The sequence below is a fragment of the Cydia fagiglandana genome, chromosome 2 (assembly GCF_963556715.1).
Source record: "Cydia fagiglandana chromosome 2, ilCydFagi1.1, whole genome shotgun sequence".
Lineage (NCBI taxonomy): Eukaryota > Metazoa > Arthropoda > Insecta > Lepidoptera > Tortricidae > Cydia > Cydia fagiglandana.
Window position 1 is genome coordinate 8704780 of NC_085933.1, and position 19333 is coordinate 8724112.

General features: G+C 37.7%; 2 protein-coding genes across 4 annotated transcripts in view; one reads left to right on the plus strand and one right to left on the minus strand.

Moving 5' to 3' along the window:
* Nucleotides 1–19333, plus strand: part of LOC134675377 (autophagy-related protein 16-1) — a 233838-nt gene that overhangs the window by 45724 nt on the left and 168781 nt on the right. The window lies entirely within an intron of this gene.
* Nucleotides 682–19333, minus strand: part of LOC134675371 (uncharacterized) — a 68330-nt gene continuing 49678 nt past the window's right edge. Inside the window, exons 4-12 of the mRNA XM_063533585.1 lie at nucleotides 12484–12879; nucleotides 11928–12088; nucleotides 9807–10008; nucleotides 3887–3981; nucleotides 3553–3794; nucleotides 3205–3449; nucleotides 2857–3106; nucleotides 2158–2328; nucleotides 682–2040 (exon numbers count right to left, since the gene is read on the minus strand). Of these exons, the coding sequence (XP_063389655.1) occupies nucleotides 1540–2040; nucleotides 2158–2328; nucleotides 2857–3106; nucleotides 3205–3449; nucleotides 3553–3794; nucleotides 3887–3981; nucleotides 9807–10008; nucleotides 11928–12088; nucleotides 12484–12872 (2256 nt within the window). The 5' untranslated portion in view covers nucleotides 12873–12879 and the 3' untranslated portion in view covers nucleotides 682–1539. The remainder of the gene's footprint in view (nucleotides 2041–2157; nucleotides 2329–2856; nucleotides 3107–3204; nucleotides 3450–3552; nucleotides 3795–3886; nucleotides 3982–9806; nucleotides 10009–11927; nucleotides 12089–12483; nucleotides 12880–19333) is intronic.

Here is a 19333-nt window from a genome sequence, read left to right on the forward strand (position 1 = left end):
GTATTTTTTGGCTCAAAAAGAAAATGTGTTTTTAATTCCCCAGTACAGTTGTAAAGTATGCGTTTCAGCCCTGAATCAGCTATATACCTACCTAAATTGCTGCTCCGCTTGTAATTAATTGACCCAGATATGTATTGATAAATAACATTGTATATGTAAAATTTCGAAATATCGATTTCTTTAATGAATTTTAAAAGAGCTATACCTAAAGCAATACGTCTAAATAAATAGGCTCCCAATGTAAATTCAGCTAAACTATTATGTTAGCACCATTGCCCACATATTTGCTGTTCCTAGTTGCTGACTGCCCCAGAATTCATGATCTCAATTAAAAAACCGTGCTAGCGGTCTATCCTTATTTATGGGTACTATAAATGTTATAAAAATACGAGTACAATGAATTACCTGAACCCTGCATTAAAATAGTAGAAAACACCTGTCCATGAATGTAAATGCCAATGGCCTCATCTTAGCCACTTAACATGGTAAAGCACTTAAGACAATGCCTTAATTTAAATTCAACCCCGAGTCTCTGCGGTTAGTCAGCAGGACGCCAATGAATTTGCACTTGTGCTTCGCCAATTACAGTTATTATATCCCACATTATAACAGGTTCTTGATTATTTATTGAGCAAGATAAAACTCCGGACTCAGGGACATGTGAAAATAAAAACAAAAGTATTTCCATTGTAGATATTTATTTGTAGGTAAAATTGATTTAGCCGGATGAGTCGGTGTATTACATATCATTATTGCTACTATTGTAATCGTCTCACTGCCAAGGCACTAGTAATATAGACATAAGTCGGCTTATTCGTAAAAAATAGCACTTCATATTCATTTACGCATTTCATTTATATTAGGAATTTATTAAATAGCTATAATTGCATTCTCAGACATAAATTAAGTAAAAAAGAAACTACGCTAAATTGAATAAATTACGATGTCGGGACGGCCGTCAATCCATCGTCTCTTGACTTAGGTCGCACGTTCGGTTATCTACTTAAAAGGTACAAAAATGTTACTTTTTACTTATCACTATCATTAGAATCAGACTTACGCTACTTTTTATAAAAAAATATGGTACAATACGTTATCGGACTTTCGCAAGTGAATGGCCGAGCGTAAAGTGAACGAATGAGCGACGTGATCTCGATAACGACTCACGGCCGCGGTCCCGTCTTCGACAGCGGAGACGGGGACAAGCGAGCGTCCAGAAGCATACATCCATGCACTCTACGGGCTGACAGATCGCTCCGTTCCTAACATCCCATGCATCCATCCACAGTCGCGCACGCTCCTCTGGTCGTCCCTGTCTCGGCGTCGTGCGCGTCTTCGCCGCTCGCCCGTACGTAGCGCACGGCGCTGACGTGCTTGGACACTACCATTAACTAACCTCTGTCGTCGTTCCAGACTCCAAAAAGATCAACACCATTATGAAGAAATGGGGAAGGCCTTTATGAGTTAAAACTCGACGGAGGTTTAAAACTAACATACTACTATTGCGAACGTTGATCACGTCGACGTGTCTACATGAACTCAGAAGTGCCTCTGATGAGCACGAGAGAAACTGGCATCGTAGACTTTGCAGAGAGCTGAGGGAGCATTGGGTCCTGGAAGTAATTCCGCAGCTTTAGCGGCCGCGCGTCGTCGTTGCCAACTGCAGGTCCACGCTGCAAGAACTACCAGTTGTGCAGCCAGGAAAGCCGCAGCAGCCAGCATAGCCCCTGCAGCGTTAACACAAGTCATTTCAGTCTCTCTAACGAAAACAGAGTCTTCGGTAACGTTCTTCGCACGTTGTTTGTCAAATCCAAACTTGTCGGTAATTTGAATAGTTTGCACGAGTAGCATGTCATCAGTAGGAGCAGCAGGAGTCGAACGCCTCTTCCTGCGTCCGTAAGACGTCACGGAGCGGAGCTCATTCGGGCCGCCGTCGCACTGGACAGGTTCACAAGTAGGCATGCAAGGCGTCACCAAGGCCCGGAACTGAACCACTTCTGATGATGGGAATTTGAATGCATCAAAGTGTGATAACAACATCTGCAATATAAAAGGAACGAATTAGATTGGCAAAAATAAAAATATTGAAATATATATATATGCAGATACTCGTATATGACTGCTCATAATGTCATGTACGTATATTCTTTGTCTCACCTTTCCGCTCATAGATGATTTGAATACAGGTCCCATGATAAAGTGATCTGTTGGGCAACCGTCGCTGTCGATGAGAGTGATTTCGCTAGAGTCGACACCATCCATGGCAACAAGTTCTCGCACGAAAATTTCGAAAGGTGAATTCGGATCCATGATTTCGAATCGTAGGGCCTATAAAGACAAGAAACAACATAAATAAGTATATAAATTAAGTAAAAACTAGCCGTTTAACTGTAAACGGCTAGTTTTTACTCTCAATCATTAATTCACAACTCAGTCATTAGTTCTTATTTTCGTAAAAACTGCTGCCTTAATAGATGATATGAGATTTGTTAGGATATAACTATTGATTTGAAAAAATTAAAAACCTACATCATTTTGGAGAGAGCTGAGACTCTTCAAAACTGCTGGACCGATTTCTATCATACATAGCTAACTACCGCATATATAGAAGAACTACCGCAAGGAAACTCGCTTTCATGTAAAAAACCGTATTGAAATCGGCCCATCCGAAAAGGCTACGATGCCACACAGACGAACAGACAGAAATTGGCGTCAAACATATAACACCCCTCTTTTGTGTTAGGGGCTAAAAATTAAAGAAAGGCACGTTCTTCTAGTTTGCTTAGAAAAGAGATTTCGAGTTGTATTTACTAATGTGATATCACATGACTTTATGCACGAATATACTGTGCTTACCAAGGGATCACCGACTTCAGCAGAAGCAATGATGTCGTCTCCGCTCCTGTCCGTAATTCTCATGGCTACGTTGGGTGAGTCGACAATCACTTCCTCCGAGAGTCCTGTCTGAATATCGCCAGTGATTCCAAGATCCACTTCGTTGGCTACGGTCTTATTGGTAAGGTCGTATTGGCATGTTACAGCAAGACCAAGATCAGATGATGTGACGATAGTATCGTGATGCTGAATTACAACATCATTCAAGTATCTGCAACGGTCAAACGTAATTGTTATTAAACCTGTATTTTGCCATAATTTTTGGAGAAAATATTGCATAGTTAATATTTAATAATGTGTTTATATTACCTGCCCAAACCGTTTTGCTTAACGTTACATTCAATGTTGTTGTATCCCATATGTAATTCAAACTCGAGACTTTGTTTAACGTCAACAACGCAGGAGTTAGGACTTCCCTTTGCATAGATTTTGCCATCGAACAATTTGGATGTTTGAATTCGAGCCACCATGTCACCGGCACGGCAATCAATAGAAACGTTATAACAGGAGGACAGTTCGTATGTCGCGGCCTCGGGAACTTCCAAATAGGGATCCTAAAAAGGAATAACACATGTACATTATTTATGTCCTGCATGCAGTTATAGCTATCTAAAGAGACATAATTAAACGTATACTAGGAACTTATTGAAACACTACCTGGATATCTGCAAGAGTGGCACGGGAGTGATGTGAAAGGCGGCACACATGATCCCCAGTGTCCCCGTGGTCATAAGAATGGCAGCGGAAAGGTGAATTGAGGCAAAGCTCTCTGCATTCCTCTACAGTTTGAACATCTTGGTACACGGAATCTACAGTTTTCAAAATACGTCCACCCATCTTTTTGAATTCGCAAAGTTTGGTTGGTTCTTCAACGCAGTTATTTTCTAAGTAATCGGTGTCTGTAAAATAGAAAGAATTAGATTTTACTCGAAGCTAGCATTTGGTTTCGGAGGCTTTAATTACAAGCACAGGAAAAATAAACAACAATTACCTTCGTTCTGTTGGAAAGAGTTAGTGCCAGCCAATGTGATGCGGTCCATATCAGACAACACGCATTCTCCCGTTTTATTATTATAGTTCGCCGATCTGTAACAATGTTTCACGCGGGTTAGCGTCGGGTATAGAGTTGTATATTTTTTTATTGGTGTGAACTTTCCCAAGATGTTAACCTAACCGCATGGTATACTATACAATCGACGCGTTTTTATTCAGACGTCTAGGTATTAGCTGACGACTTAATTCATGATAATCACAAAATGATTTAAGCAGTCGGTCTAATTTCGAGAAATACGTTTGTTTTCCATGTCATTGATTCTATATGGGTGTACAGTCAGTATCAAAAGTAACGGATCAGACCACCCTTCAAAAGTATATAATAACTTAACAAAAAGAGATACCTATGTCTCTAAATGCAAAACAATATATTGGACTGAAAGATACTTTTCAACGGCAACTCTAGAGATATTCCATATTTGGAAAACTATTATGGCGCTTTGTTTCATCCGCTACCAAATTGATGCTGACTGTATCTATTTTGATTCCCTCATCGATTTATTGTTTTAATTTCTAATTAATCAATTATAACATTAACACGTCATATACGAGTATTTCAACAGTACATAGGTGTAGATATTGGAAATCGAAAGGAACGGAAACTTTTATCATGCTCTTCCACTTATAGCAGTTATAACTTATAATTGTGTTAATCACGAAAATAACATAGTAACTTATTATTCTCATTAACTTGATGAGTTGTTCTGTTTACATAATCGAGGCAGTCCTTTCTTATTTTCGTTTTATTTAGTGACCACCCACAACAGTGTTATCGAAGTCGATCTTTCTCAATATTTTCTCGTGATGCGCACTCGGCCCCGATCAGATGACCCCAATAACCTGCGGGAACGCATTTTCAGAAAAGATATCGCAAAGTTCTCGTTTTCCGATTTAAATAGTTTATATACACGGTGTAACATGAGTAAACCGAATAATTTTAACCATGCATTTCTGAGGTCAAAAGAAGTAAAAAATGTAATATGAGTTTAGGTCAATTTCGCCAAAAAAAAAAATTTTTTTTTGTTTTGGTTTTTCATTTTTTTGAATGTATTTGTACATAAAAAATAAATTTTATTGGTAAACTTGTCACTTAAAATTGATTTTAATTTTTTTTTTCGTATAACCTACTTTTTGCAAAATGTTTCTTGTCACTTTTTGACATCTATCAATAAGGATATTTAGACTACGTCCCATAGCAGCAAAATCACCATCAAAAAGGCCTTTTACACTTTGTAACAATAAAAACTTGTTTTTTTTTTAATTAATAATATCTCTGAAACTAGGCGAATTTCAAAAAAGTTTATATGACATTTTTGTCTCTAAATATGATCAGGAATACGCTGTTAAAATTATTCGGTTTACTCATGTTACACCGTGTATGTAATCTTTTTTATTGTCATTTTTTTCAAAGCGAGGTTAATAGCTCGCCCATTCGATAGGTACACTGGGTGAATAAAAAAATATGGATCCTTGTTGTACTACGACAGCTATAATAGGTAAATATTAGGACGCACGGATTCAACAACAACTACTATATGTATAGTTGTTGAATCCGTGCGTCCAAATTTAGTAATTTTAAGTTTTAAGTTAAAAGAAAATGTACCTTATACCATATGGTCCTCAACCAAAAATACTAAGGGTATAATGAAAAAAGTCATATTAGGTAATATGGAAATACTCTCTCCGTAGACTTTCTAATATTATCTTTGATAAGAATAGAATCGATAAGCATCAATATGTTTTTGGGAATGAGATTTTTTTACGGACTGTATGTACCATTATTAAAAAAAACATGTAAATATGAGCATCTATTTAGAAAAAAAAGCCATTCCGATAGATTTTATACTGTAAAAACGTAATAGTAGATTGTTAACCAAGGGTGGAAAGGCACCCATTTCTGTCGAGGTAGTTTGGCGCTCGAACGCAGTGAGAGCGCCAATAGTCCGAGACAGAAATGGTGCCTTTCACCCGAGTTAAACACTCTACTTTTCATATCGAATGCGAGGAAACCAAACAAGACAAGGCAATTTCGCAAAATCAGTAATGGAAGTACCTAATAGATCTACGGCCATGATTTATTTTCCTTAGGACTTACTTGCAATCGGAGACTTTACAGGTGTGATTAATAACCCCTAGCGAAAATCATTTAGATTGCAATATTTACGAAAACACACATTTTTTAACAAACTGCAGTAATTTTTAAATGATTTGTTCATTATAGTATGAAAATCAGCGGGATTGCCTCTTACTTTTTAATTTTATACTTTTTCGTTCCAAAAGCCGCAACAGACTACCGGACCGCACCGCGACCTTGGTGCGCCGCACCACGTAATAACATAATAAAAGTATTTTAAATATTAAATAACAATTTAATTAATAATATAAGTAATTTTTTTCTTGTATTTTATTTTATTTTCATGAATATAGTGCTAAATATCTTTAAAAATCAATTTAATATCGTACAAACGTTTAACTGTGGCTGTATAAGATTCTGCCTTTGCCCATTTACGCAAGTGTAAGGTTTAAAAAAATATTTTTGGTGTATTCCTTTTGGTTCCCGCCTTATGAAATCGAGTAAATAGAATTCAACGAAATAAATCAAGAATAATTTGTTTTTAACAATTCACTTATATCATTTTTTATAAAAAAAGGATCAACGTGGGATTAATAAAATTAAACAATTACCAATTGTTCCAGGCGAGGAAATAAAGACACTAATTTTCCATTTTGTTTCCACCCAGTTGTTCGTGGGACGGGGACGCAGAGGAGTACACCACTTTTCTGCACTAGAGCATAAACGTATCACTTTCTGCGCACCTTTTAGAACAACAACGACCCACTTTCAGAGCATGAGATATGAAAAAGTTATTAATAGTTAGCAGTACGAAGTAGTATATGTATTTTAAAGCTGCTTTAAGTATAACTTAAATATAAGGAACTTTTATACTACGTAGTAAAAAAATTGACATAATTTTTTAAACATCTTAGGTACTTAAAAGGTTAAATCAAGTATGTATATAATTTTGGAACCTGCACTGACTTAAATTACGTTATCGCTTTGATTTGGTATAATACGGGTACGCAATGCAATATCCATTATAATGCTTCGGCTCGGGTGGTCCTAGCTTTGTGAGCAAAGAATAGGCCATTTATATACCATCATTTCTATTAGTTGTAATTTAAACCCTGAGATTTCCCGATATGCCCTGAAGCTCGTCTAAATACGGTTGAAATAAATTGGTCGTAATTCAAGTATGCGATATATTTGTACGACCTTGTTTACTACAACCCATTAAGTATGGGGTTACGTTAGAAATGTTGAATTGATTTATTAATTGATAGTTGTGTTGCATTAAAACAATAAATTAATTCTACATTGTTACACAGTTTGAAGTCCTAGAACAATGTATTTATCGGTTATCGTATCATGGAAGCAGGAAGCGATAGGGCAAAGCGCTCCCACACCGCCGCATGCGCAAGTTGCGGCCGCGCGGACCCACGCGGGCCGGGGCGCGGGCGCAGCGCCCGCCACGTCCGGGGAATATTTGCCAAATGTCGTGACTGTCGACGATCGCGATGCGCGCCGCCCGGGGTGCGCCGCAACCTGCAACCCGCTTGTTTCAATGGCGATGATACCACAACTAGTATCCGACTCAACTGTACCCAACGGTACAAGTGTCAAGACGATACTAAGCAATGACACGACCACGTGAAATCGCTGTAATCGCATAATTTTTAACGGAATATCCGAAGGCGGGAAATCGTGGAATTGGTTACTACACGCGACCTCCATTTCACTAGCAAAAAGCTTTTGGGTGAACTTGTTACCGTTACTCAGCAACTCTAGGCAGTGCGACGACGTCCCATTACAAGACGTAGACGCACTGGTCATACGTAATGTTCTCAATCGCTACAGCACCGAATGTGAACGTCGGATGCAGTACACTATTTATGTTAATGATATCAAAAACCTTACAAGGAAATAAACACAATAGGACAGTCGTGTTCTGCTACATTAGACGCCTGAGTCGCGGGCCCTGCAATTGGCCTCCCTGCTTTGTATATAATGCTCGTTTGTAGAATTCAGTAACGAAATGGCTACCAGGAAGAGACCGTGACTTATCCAGTGAGGTGCGCTGCAAAGATGTGCCGCGGGTCTCACCATCTACGGCGAACCGGTGAAGTCTGATTGACTTCGTTATCGGTTCTAACCGTAAATAAGCATATGGGCCAGAATGTCAACCTAATGAGGCAGTTCGGAAAACTGGTTTTCTACAGATGAAGTGATTGTTTTCTATGATTAATGAAATGACGGAGCATTCAATTATGTAAAGGTTCGAAGTCTGGGAATAACAATTGACTAGTTACGGGTACCTGTCCTTGGTACGATTTGACGCGGGTCACTGAACGGATCTGATTGAATAGTATAGAGACATGACCCGCTACAACGTCTATTGTCCTGTCTTGTTAGTGCGATTGTAATGGTCACTTCTAAGTTATCACTAGGCTTACGTCAAAGGATTATGTATTCGTTGTTTTTACTCGATTAACGCTAAATAATTTAAAAAGATGCTAATGCATTTTACAAGGTTATTTTTGTTTTGTTGTAGAGTTCATATATTTAAATGAATAACGTTAAATTTTTCTAAAGGGAACCCGACGCGGACACCATAAAGTACCTTTCGTGTAACGATTTCCGGCCTTCTTCTATGGCTAATGCATTAAATGCTTCGACAGTTTAATTACCTGCAATTCTTCGTCTACCATTAGCGCATCTTGGATACAACAAAAATTGCTTTTGTGATTTAATTGCATGAAAATTATACGATGATACCCTAGGCTCGTTAATTAACCACTACGGTCAGCCCTGTTAGTCTATGCTTATTATATAACATTCTCGTTTTTAATACGGCAAAACACTTAAGTAGCTACAAAAATGTAACATCCCGTCTTTGTTTGAAACGAATAGGGTGCATCACCTTACGTGCTTCAAGTACATAACATTTAATTAGGTAATGCAATTATTAAGCATATTATTTTGTAACATAAAGTGTTATTAGTAATTATAAATAGAGTTAAACATTATTGGCCTAGAAGCATTTTAGCTCTTAAATAAAAAACGTGTTTTAAGTTTTCATTAAAGATGTGCTCGTACATTTGTAAATAAATAATTGCATTTCATGAAACACTGTATCGGCATGTGTTTACGTATTTAGGTTTACGAGTATCTACTAGAGCAGTAGAAGTGTAGGCTAGTTACATTCGTGGTCGGTCTGGGAAAGTTCGCAGGTCACGGCTCGCTCCGCCCACCGCACGCTCCACTTTGTTCATTTCTTTGCAAATAATTTACAATGTCTATGTCCGGATTATCCTGTCCTTTAATTATTGAAGCTAAAATGTTTAATGTTGTGCAACGATGGATTGTTTGATTCATATCAATATAATTTGTATCCAATTGACTACTAATTCTTTGAAATATTTAGAATTTATAACTGAATTTGATATTAAATCTACAAATTATAAACGGCAATTTTTATTCTTTACTATTGATTATTTAAATTCAAGATATAAATAGGTAAATTTTGTAAACATATATCAAATCATTGTTTTAATCGGAAAACTCGAACCCATTTTTAACCACAATTTTTTTTCCCTACCCTCGCGGGGTTCTACTTAAGACTGTATTTACAATTATGTGTCCTCGCAAAAGATAACCTCTTCCATGTTTATTTAAACCATTCCAGAATTAGACACCCTGTACCTCTATACTTTGTTCATACCATGATATTTATCTAGGTAGTCTAGAAGTCGTCATTATCATTTGAGACATGAGATTTTTTACAAGAACACAAACAAACCTGCAGACAAACTCGTTCTCGCCGAGGCAAAGGTCCAAGCACATCTGCCGCGAGCCGACGGTGTGTGTCCTTTTGCCGCGCCCTTTCAAGTGATAGCCGCGCACTCGGTCAAAACACCACGCTCTCTCGCACGGCCTCACACCGAGGCAGGACTTCTGGGCGTATATTGTGAACACCGGGAACTGGGATTTTGTCAAAGCACCTGTAATAAAAACAACTACAGTTTATACAATTCTTTGCAGAAAATCTTCGCGATTATATTATCTTAAGTAATTCGACAACAAATAGTCACGATTTCCTATTACGAGTAACTTTACGTCAACGAACAGCGAATGATTGTCACGAATAGGTCGGCACAATTGTAAAAGTAGCCTTTACAAACGGTGACTCTTTCTAATTCTTTGCGGATATTGTCATTTCTATACGAACACTTTTATTGGCACGAGCTGGCGTGCTGTACTGTGTAAAGTATAATGGGCTTCCAAAAAAACTTACAGCAAAGGGCAGTGTCCTTTTTAAATCACGACTAAAATAGTCTGATAAGTTTCGGTGCTCAAGCGTCTTATTACTGCATTTAGAATGAGTGAACGAACCACAGGTTTCGGTGCAATTCAGGTACGTATATCATCATTAAATATTTTACGCTCTAAGTTGAGACGCTCTTGCATCAAGAAGCGCGTTCAACCTTAGCTAATTTCAGGAAATTTACACAGGGAACCGAGCGATCCGTAATTGGATCCCCTAGCTTAGTTCCCCGAATCGAACACTGGCGTTTGGATCCCTTTATACGGTTTAATTCAATATGACTGATAATACTAGAGTTTACTGCGCCTCTTAGTTGAGGCACATTATACATTCATGAACGTAGCACGCAACGCACGCCATAATGAACATTTTGCAACAACACATTGATAACCTTTCTTATACGAGTAAGATCCTAAAAACCTAAAGGCTTATTTAATCTTGTAGTGTTAAGAATATTTCCACTTCGCAGGGTAAAACACAAAAAGTTGCCTTTAAGTACATGATCAATTAGTAAGGTCGTTCACACAACAGTTATCACGATTTGCCCATTTCATTCCGGTCGATGTGACTTCCCAACATTTATTTGAGGTGAGACTGTGGTTAGAGAAGCATTTTCAAGATAGCAATTTATCACGTTTTTTCTCTTTTTTGTTACAGCCCTCTTAGGATTACATTAACAGATTTTTGACCTAAGTTGTTAGAGGTATACATTACCTCTACTTCCCTCCGCTGTTAGATCAAGAGAAGTCTGTAACGATTTTAATAGCACATGCAGTGCAAGTGTTATTTATACGTCATAATTTCATAGAAGTTTTACGTTTCAAATAACACTCGCACTGCATCAATCGTTGCAGACTTTTCTTGGTCTAACTCTGTCTATTTATAGGTACATTAAACGGCACTTCATTGCAAGATATGTTTGTTAGGTTGATGCTCTTGCACAATTATAATATTACAAAGAGTAAACTTTGTCGGTAAAGTTCAAGACGTGGCCCACTGACTCAAGCTTAAAATGACTAATAGGTATGTTAGCCTTTACTAGGTCAAGTTTTACTTTTCGCGGGTGAGAGTATTTACATTTTTTCTAATAAGGCGAAGTAAGCGTGCACAGTCATGCCGCTATTGGCATTCAAATGATCTTATGATACAAAAAAATCTGAATGTGCTCATCCGAGAGCTCACACCTCCGAGCGGATAAACGAGAGTGTTCGAGACATCATTGTACCATGTATGTAGGTTCACACCTGCTGTGTCCCATTAACCATATACCAAACGATGCCATTGTATTCTTGTGTAGGTTTATTAATTTTGTTCGTTTTCCCAGAACAATTACCGGTGAACAACGCAAATTGTCGCCTGCAGCGGTAAAAGCACTTACACATACTTGGTCTATCAAAGTTGTGTCTCATAATTAGCAATTATAGCTAATAAAGTGATTATTAAACTTATTATATATTCATTTTCATTATATTTCTAAGATCGGATGTGCATGATAACATTTAATTTAATAGCGTGCAGGGGGATACTAGTTCTCCAATTAAATCTATTTGCGACTAATGACATGTTTGGAATAAAATGATATATGCATTGACTCACCTGGGAGTTGGTCCGAATCGGAACTAAAGAGCACACAGAGGCCGGTCTCGTAGTTGACAGCGCGACAGCTGTCATTGGCCTGGCACTGCTCTAGGCAGTCGGTCAGCATCAGAGTGCCTGGTATGTCGTCCAGTATGTGAGACGGCGCCGAGAAGACATACCTGTGTAGATAAAACACATCAACTATGCGCGGATTATGTTACAGCTTATACTTATCAAATCTTCGATAAAATCGTTGCTAGTTTCGCTCTTCTTTTAGTTCTTTCTAGGTCGTTTAAATCATTAATTTAATTGGTTTATTTCTCTATCACGAACACAAAACTCTGCACATGCGATGGTAAAAAGGAAAATATTTGCAAGATTGCAGGAGATGTTTTATCTTGATAGATATTCTAGCAGACCCGCTTCAAAGGCTTTATAAACTTAATTACGGCAGCAATTATCGGTCAGTACTCCTCAGGGTAAATACTGCCTCCTGCTGTATACAAATACATATATAAATATACTTATTATACGAAACTTTCCCTTAAGAAACTAATATTCATATTTTGCATACCCAGTGACAAGTTCAAATCCAATCATTTCTGGGTCACATTCCTCAAGTGAGTTTGCCGGCGCCGAGGGAGCCGACGCACCACTAGGTGCCGACGGAGGGACACCTCCAGATGCAGTTTCGGGCACTTCCGCTGAGGCAACAGCTGCTGCCGGTGCTTCTGACGAAGTTTCAGGAGGAGGTGGAGCCCCTGGATTTTTGTAATCTTGAGGAGCAGCCACGACAGTCTGCTCGGGTGATCCCGATTCCACGGCTATATTGTCTTGAGGAGGCGCCTCGGCCGCTGATCTTAACGTTCCCTCAAACTTCTTTGCTGCATCAACGGCACACACCACTAACATAAAACTTAGTAAGAGGCGCATTGTGTTGTCGGTGAGAGGCCGTGGCAACATTGGTTATCTGTAACAAGACAAAAAATGTGATTACATTTTTTATACTTAATTGAGTCGCTGGTACCTATGGGAAATTTAGTTACAGAGCTCAACATTCAATTACGAATACCTATACTTATAGCCTCGTCCTGCCCACCATACTCAATTCAAGCCATTAGAATTTAAACCATTTTTTGTGGCAAATATAGTTCATTTTCCTTCTTTCACGTTTCAAGTTTCAAGAAGTCTCAAATATCAATTTGGTGTTTGTTACTTATTTACATTAATTACTCGAAGAACTCTGAAAATGGGCACGAGATGGATAGATATGGCGGGATAAACACGGATAAAAACCGAGAATGTCATTCAACTGATAATTTCGTTTCATGCAAAATTACTATTATTTTCAATCCCGTGCTACAACTTGTTCAACGGCATTTATTTGTAAACAAATAATTGTTCCAGAGTTATGGATGTTTATTGTTTTCTTTATATATATTTATCTATATTATGTCAACGTCTAGTACCCATAACACAAGCCTTAATGAATCATGTCCATGAATTGCACCGAGTAAGAGCAAATCGCTTAGCGTGGTACGGGCATGTGATGCGGAGGTATGACGGTCATGTGACGAGAAAGGTATTACAAATGAATAAAGGGGGAAGTAACGGGAAAAGAAAACCAAGGAAAAGATAGATGGACTGTATGAGAGATGAGATGACGGGCAATAGAACAAAACAATATGATATGGAACAAAAAGACATGCTGCCGCGACCTCAAATGAATGGGATAAGGGCAAGCGAATGATGATGATGAATTGCACCGATTTCAAATTAATAATGTTTTACTCTAATGCCCTGTAGTACACGGAAACAGCCCAACATTATTTACTCGTACACACCGTACTTTTTATATGTCATTACATTACGCCATTTTGTATGTTTAATTAGTCTTTATGTTAAGTGTGACCTTGGGGTCATGGGAAATTCAGCTATTACGAGTGCAGTACCTGCTGACTAAATGAAATCCGTTATATCGTCGCGGTTAAGTAATGTAAGGCTTATGATATGAGTCAGTATTTTTACTTTTTACAGCAGATTATTTCAATGTCGTCAAAGCCGGCAATTCTTCCCCAATAAATTAATCAAAGCCTACACCATCCGTCCGTCCTTTTTGTTGTAACTACAAAAAGCCTGTAGCATGGTAACCGTATTTGCCTTTTTTACTTTTTGCTTTTTATGACTCCTATTTATTTGAAGAGTGACAAACGGTATCGTATTATTGATTCTCCGCCGACCACCTGTTAATAATATACTAAGTCAACATTTTTGAGTTAGTATATTATTAACAGGTGGTCGGTAAAATAACTGTTATGTTTCCAATTCACTTCGTGGGTTTCATAATCGGGATTTAATCAAACATTCGTACGTTTCCATCTATATCTTTCCTTTTATATGACAAAGGATAATGTTGCAACCACACTACGCACATCGCACACCCAAAGAACAAATGGAAAATCTCTCTCTTTTAAAAATAACCAATTTTTCACACGAATTGTAAATACTCTTGTCTTATGTCTATGTACTGTGTATTAACACTTGTCAGTTATATTATTATCATAATATTGCTACCTTGAGTTTGAAACACCGAAATCGCCAGCTTTGTTACATTACTTATTCTTCGAGTTACTGTTGTTTTTCAACTGGTTATTGATAATTTACTTCTTGTTTCACACCTGATGGAGCAATTATTCTTATTTTTGCCGCCTGAAAGCGGCTAAAGCGCTTTGGTACGGTTGAATAATTTGCCTAGGGAGTCGTCATTCATTTCATGCATTGCAATATCGCTCAGGGCTTGATAGTTGTTTGGCCAACACGTCCATTATGAAAATTAAAATACACACGTGCATGTATGACTCTTTCTGACATAGTAATAAGTGTAAATTTATATTATTAATATTGTTTAAACGTAGGCATTTTATTTTCTCCTTATATATGAAATGTTATGGCAGTCCTGGGTGAATCATTTATGAGTTCCAGCGTCGTCGTGAGGAATTATATTTTGATGTAAATTGCTTCGTGTTGCTTGAGTAACAGTTGTCTTGAATAACATGAACATTATATCGCAACAATTTTCTCAAAGTGAAAAGTCAACGTAGTAGACAACAGCCATTTGTTATAGTTTATGGGAGGCAGAATACAGACAGTTCAGACTATTTTCTTAAACAATACGTCATGTTGGGGTTAGGTTGGGTCATTTACATCAAATATTCCAAATGATGTATCAGTTGCAATAAGAAATTATATACTTACTTAAATGAAATAAGCAAAAATATATTAATTAGGTAACTACCTATATCATATTTTTTTCTATAAATAGGAACATACTATTAAAAACGAGGTATTTCCCGTTTCCCGAATACTTATATTTGGTTTTGTTACTTCCCGATATTTCGACACAGTTGCACATGCCGTTTTCTCGATCTGAGACCTCCCGGAAATATTCGTATGGTATGTCCAATTATGCCCAAATATCGAATACCTACTCCTAAAAAAACATGGTAAATACCTTATTAGTATGTACCTATTTCTAGTTGTAAACTATAATATAGGTACCTAATTCATATATTTTTGAATATTATATTTATATAATTTCCTTATAACGATTTCTATTTCCTAACATCAAAGTATATTTAGTATTTACCTACACTGTTTGCTCAAAACAAATTTTTGATAGCATTATTAGCTAAGCGGCATACTTAGCTTGGTTCGAGTTCGCACAGGTTGCACGCAAAACTGCAATAAGGCGCTTTTCAATGCCTGCTTTTTCGTCACTACGTCTATTATCCATTGTCTCATCCACTTAAAGCGTAGTTATGATAATTAGAAGCACATTGATCCCAATACAAAGTTTACGGGGGCTTGTTTAGTTACGTTGTGAGACCATCGTAGTAATATGTTGACCCGCATAGAAAGGTCAGGCGCTAGCGACGAGGTCCATGATGAGTGGGCTTAGGGTACCCCATACTATGCGATAATATACCATCAATAGACTATCGAAGCAACTAAACATAATGTGCCTATTTGTCGTTTTATACAAAGTATGCGCATAAATATAGTCCTGTCCTGTCTTAGCCATTCTCACAATCATTACTGAGATAATGGACTGATCAAAGAGATCAACCTAAATACCTACCAAACTTTCAATCGTTAACCGATATAGATTGCATGTTATTAACAAAGTAATAAAGTACCGGTGATGTACTATAAAGCTATTAACTAAATTATTTAAGGAATGGCGGTGCCCTATATCAAAAGATACGCGATGAGCATCGATTTCTTACCAGTATTGGCAATAGTACGTCTGAGTTTCCCATGTTGGGTAGCATTGGCACTGAATGTGCCGGCACGTTCAGCGCGCCCCGAGCACCGATCAGATGGGGTCAGCGCATTCAATGAGCCGGATGCCTTCAACCTGCTATTTACGTTTCACCATACTGATACTTGTTGGCACACTATGGATATTGTCGCCTCTTCCACATCTTCGTCTTTCTGTGATGTTCCTATTTGGTACGTGTTTTCTAATACTGTGTTATTTTTTGTAAAAGTTTTTGGTAACGTGTTTTTTTTTTGTATTTTATGTGACTGCTACATAATTATTGAAATACGAGTGTGGGTATTACGCAGATCGACCTAACCCCAAATTAAGCAAGGCTTGTACTATGGGTACTAATTGACAATATACTTAAATACCTACTTATTGTATACATATATACATACTTAATAGAAACAAATAACACCCATAACTAAGGAACACATATTCGTGACTAATCACAAATAAATGCCCTTACCAGGATTCGAACCCGATACCTGCATCGTAAAGCAGGTGCACTACCGACTAGACTATTAGGAGGCCGCAGTTAAATTACGATTGGGTACTTTAATCTGAAAACTCATCAGGTCCTTTGTAATGAGATGTTTATAGCGTATTCCCCTTTCCCATTAGAGCTAATCAAAGGAGCTGTTAGACTTCATCTTCAAGTCTATCGTAAAAGATACATTGATTAATCTAGCACACAATAGCAGATTTGAACAGCTTAATCTACTTGCCTGGAAATTATTAGGCGTGTCTAAATTCAACCATTAGGCGAATAAAGTCTCAGGTTATTTACATTGAATGAAATTGTAATTTGTTGTGTCGCTCTCTAATGGGGTGCAGAGGTTACCTTATGTGCTGACATGAAATGCAACGATAGGGCAACTACGACCATACAAGGAAGGCGTTACCGGCCAGACATCAATGTCGCTCGTTGTCCAATGCCTATATTTGAAAAATAATGACGTCTCGAATAGTAAGTACTTTTTAAGCTGAGGTAAAATAAATGTCTGTAGGTCGGTACAGCCTAATTTGGTAGCGCGGGCGGTGCTCAGTAACTGATATTTATTAGCGATATTAATAGTTCGATTCAATTAAGCATCTCTTTTATCTTAATCAACTGTCTAGAGCCGCTAATTAACTATAAATTTCGCACCGATATGGAATTTAAACCATCTTTAATCTTACATACCATTTGCAGTCAGTTACCTATTAATAACAAACTTTCACCTCTTTAAGCCGCAAAGGTACAAGCACTGCAGATAATGAGTTCTGGCAGTTAAATTAATGCAAGATAGATAAATCGGCGTTGCATAATGGTTATGTGCGAACTGTCAGAGAGGATAACTTCATTGTATTCTCTCGAGGCAATACAATATAAAAACTGCTAGCTATGCTGACTTAGGTACGTACAATGATAATTTGACTGACTAGGAATTCTGCTTGTTCGCATGGCTGACGCTCTAACATGGGTAATTGCCTTCTTCATTACACGCCAACATCGTAGGTTGTCGAGTAATTCTATGCTTAGAGCTTCTAAGAAATAAATCTTACGCAAAGGAAAGCAAAAAAGTTTACAATATAACTATTTTATTACAGCTACTTAACTATTATAATGAAATTGTATTTGTGAAATAATATACTTCTTGTGATTAAAATTTAATTGCACATCAACTTTTGTAATAATAAGTTCGATTTAGGTGAATAATTGTAGTTAAGGATGTACAAAAATAACAACCTTGTTTACACAATAACGAGGTTAGATGTTTCTACGGAGAAATTAGTTAGTAATGCTAGGTATTTATACGGCGAGTAACTAAGTTGATGCATGGTTTTCTCGGATGTCCCCGGCCGCCAGTGCGCGAGGTTAGTGGGTTGGAGCGCGCCTGAGCTTGCGCCTTCCCCTGTGCGATTTACATTAATGAGGGAATCGCGGTTTCTCTGGCCTCGATCGGTGCATCACAGCTTGCTACCGCCTACGTGACCGGCTCTCTTGCATTTAATTCTAAATTATTCAATTAATGTAAAACAACCAAAGAACACGGTTCACTAATATCTTCGCCTGTCAAAATCTGAGAGCTCGCAAACGCATTAACACCTCGAAAGCTAGTAACCATAAACGCCAATCAACTAGTAAAGTGTTTACCTCCCAGCTATGTGCAGTAGTATTTTCAATTACGAAGTTTTTATTCATAAACATAGGCTAAGTAGCCCGCTCAAATGGACAAGAAGCCACTAGCTAGTCTTATTTTTGATGAATGTTTTGCATATTGCTTCGGGGTTTGGTACTTGGCAAGCACTTTATCCATGAGACGACTGTTCCAATGGCAAACCCTCGGGCGATGCTCTGCCTTGCCTAACTCTACGCCTCTGGAACGAATTGAAAAATTGTACCACTTTCCATGGTATAGGTAGCCTAGGGTGTTTTATTCCGGTTCCTATTGTAATGGCTTACTCTTCGATTAGAGTTTCGTATTTGATATATTCTTTGAATGATACAAACGCCTATGTATTATAATATAAACATCCTATGCCATACCTATATATTTTAAAGATAATGCAAATAAACAATATTTTAATTGCAATATATAACTATACAGCATGTAACAAAAATAGTGCAGGGGAGTTTAAGGATATATTCGGTATCGTGTTCTCATTAGGAAAAAGTAGAAGAAAAAAATGTTTGACGACAAAACATTTTTTTTGGGACACCTCGACCAAGTCGGCCTACCCTCCGACCAACCGAAGACAAAAAAAAATCTGTACCTAACCGAATATGCTTCAACGGATCCCCACTATCCTAGTTACACCTTGTATGAACCATGTGGCGCAGTAAAAGCTGAACACAAAAGTCATGAACATGCAATTTGAATCGCCGTAAATCAAACTCGCGGGAATCAGAAGTGTAATACGCGTAATTTAAACACATTCTGGATGGTTCTAGGTGAATTTTGAAAGAAAAAATTAGTTGATCGTGGTCGGAATGACTCTACTAATGATCGGTACTGTGTAAAACGTGCGATCTCATATTACTAACGTATAATCCCAACCAGTTTTCTCCGTGATTAATCATGCTAACTCAATGAGGGACTGGAGACTAAATCCT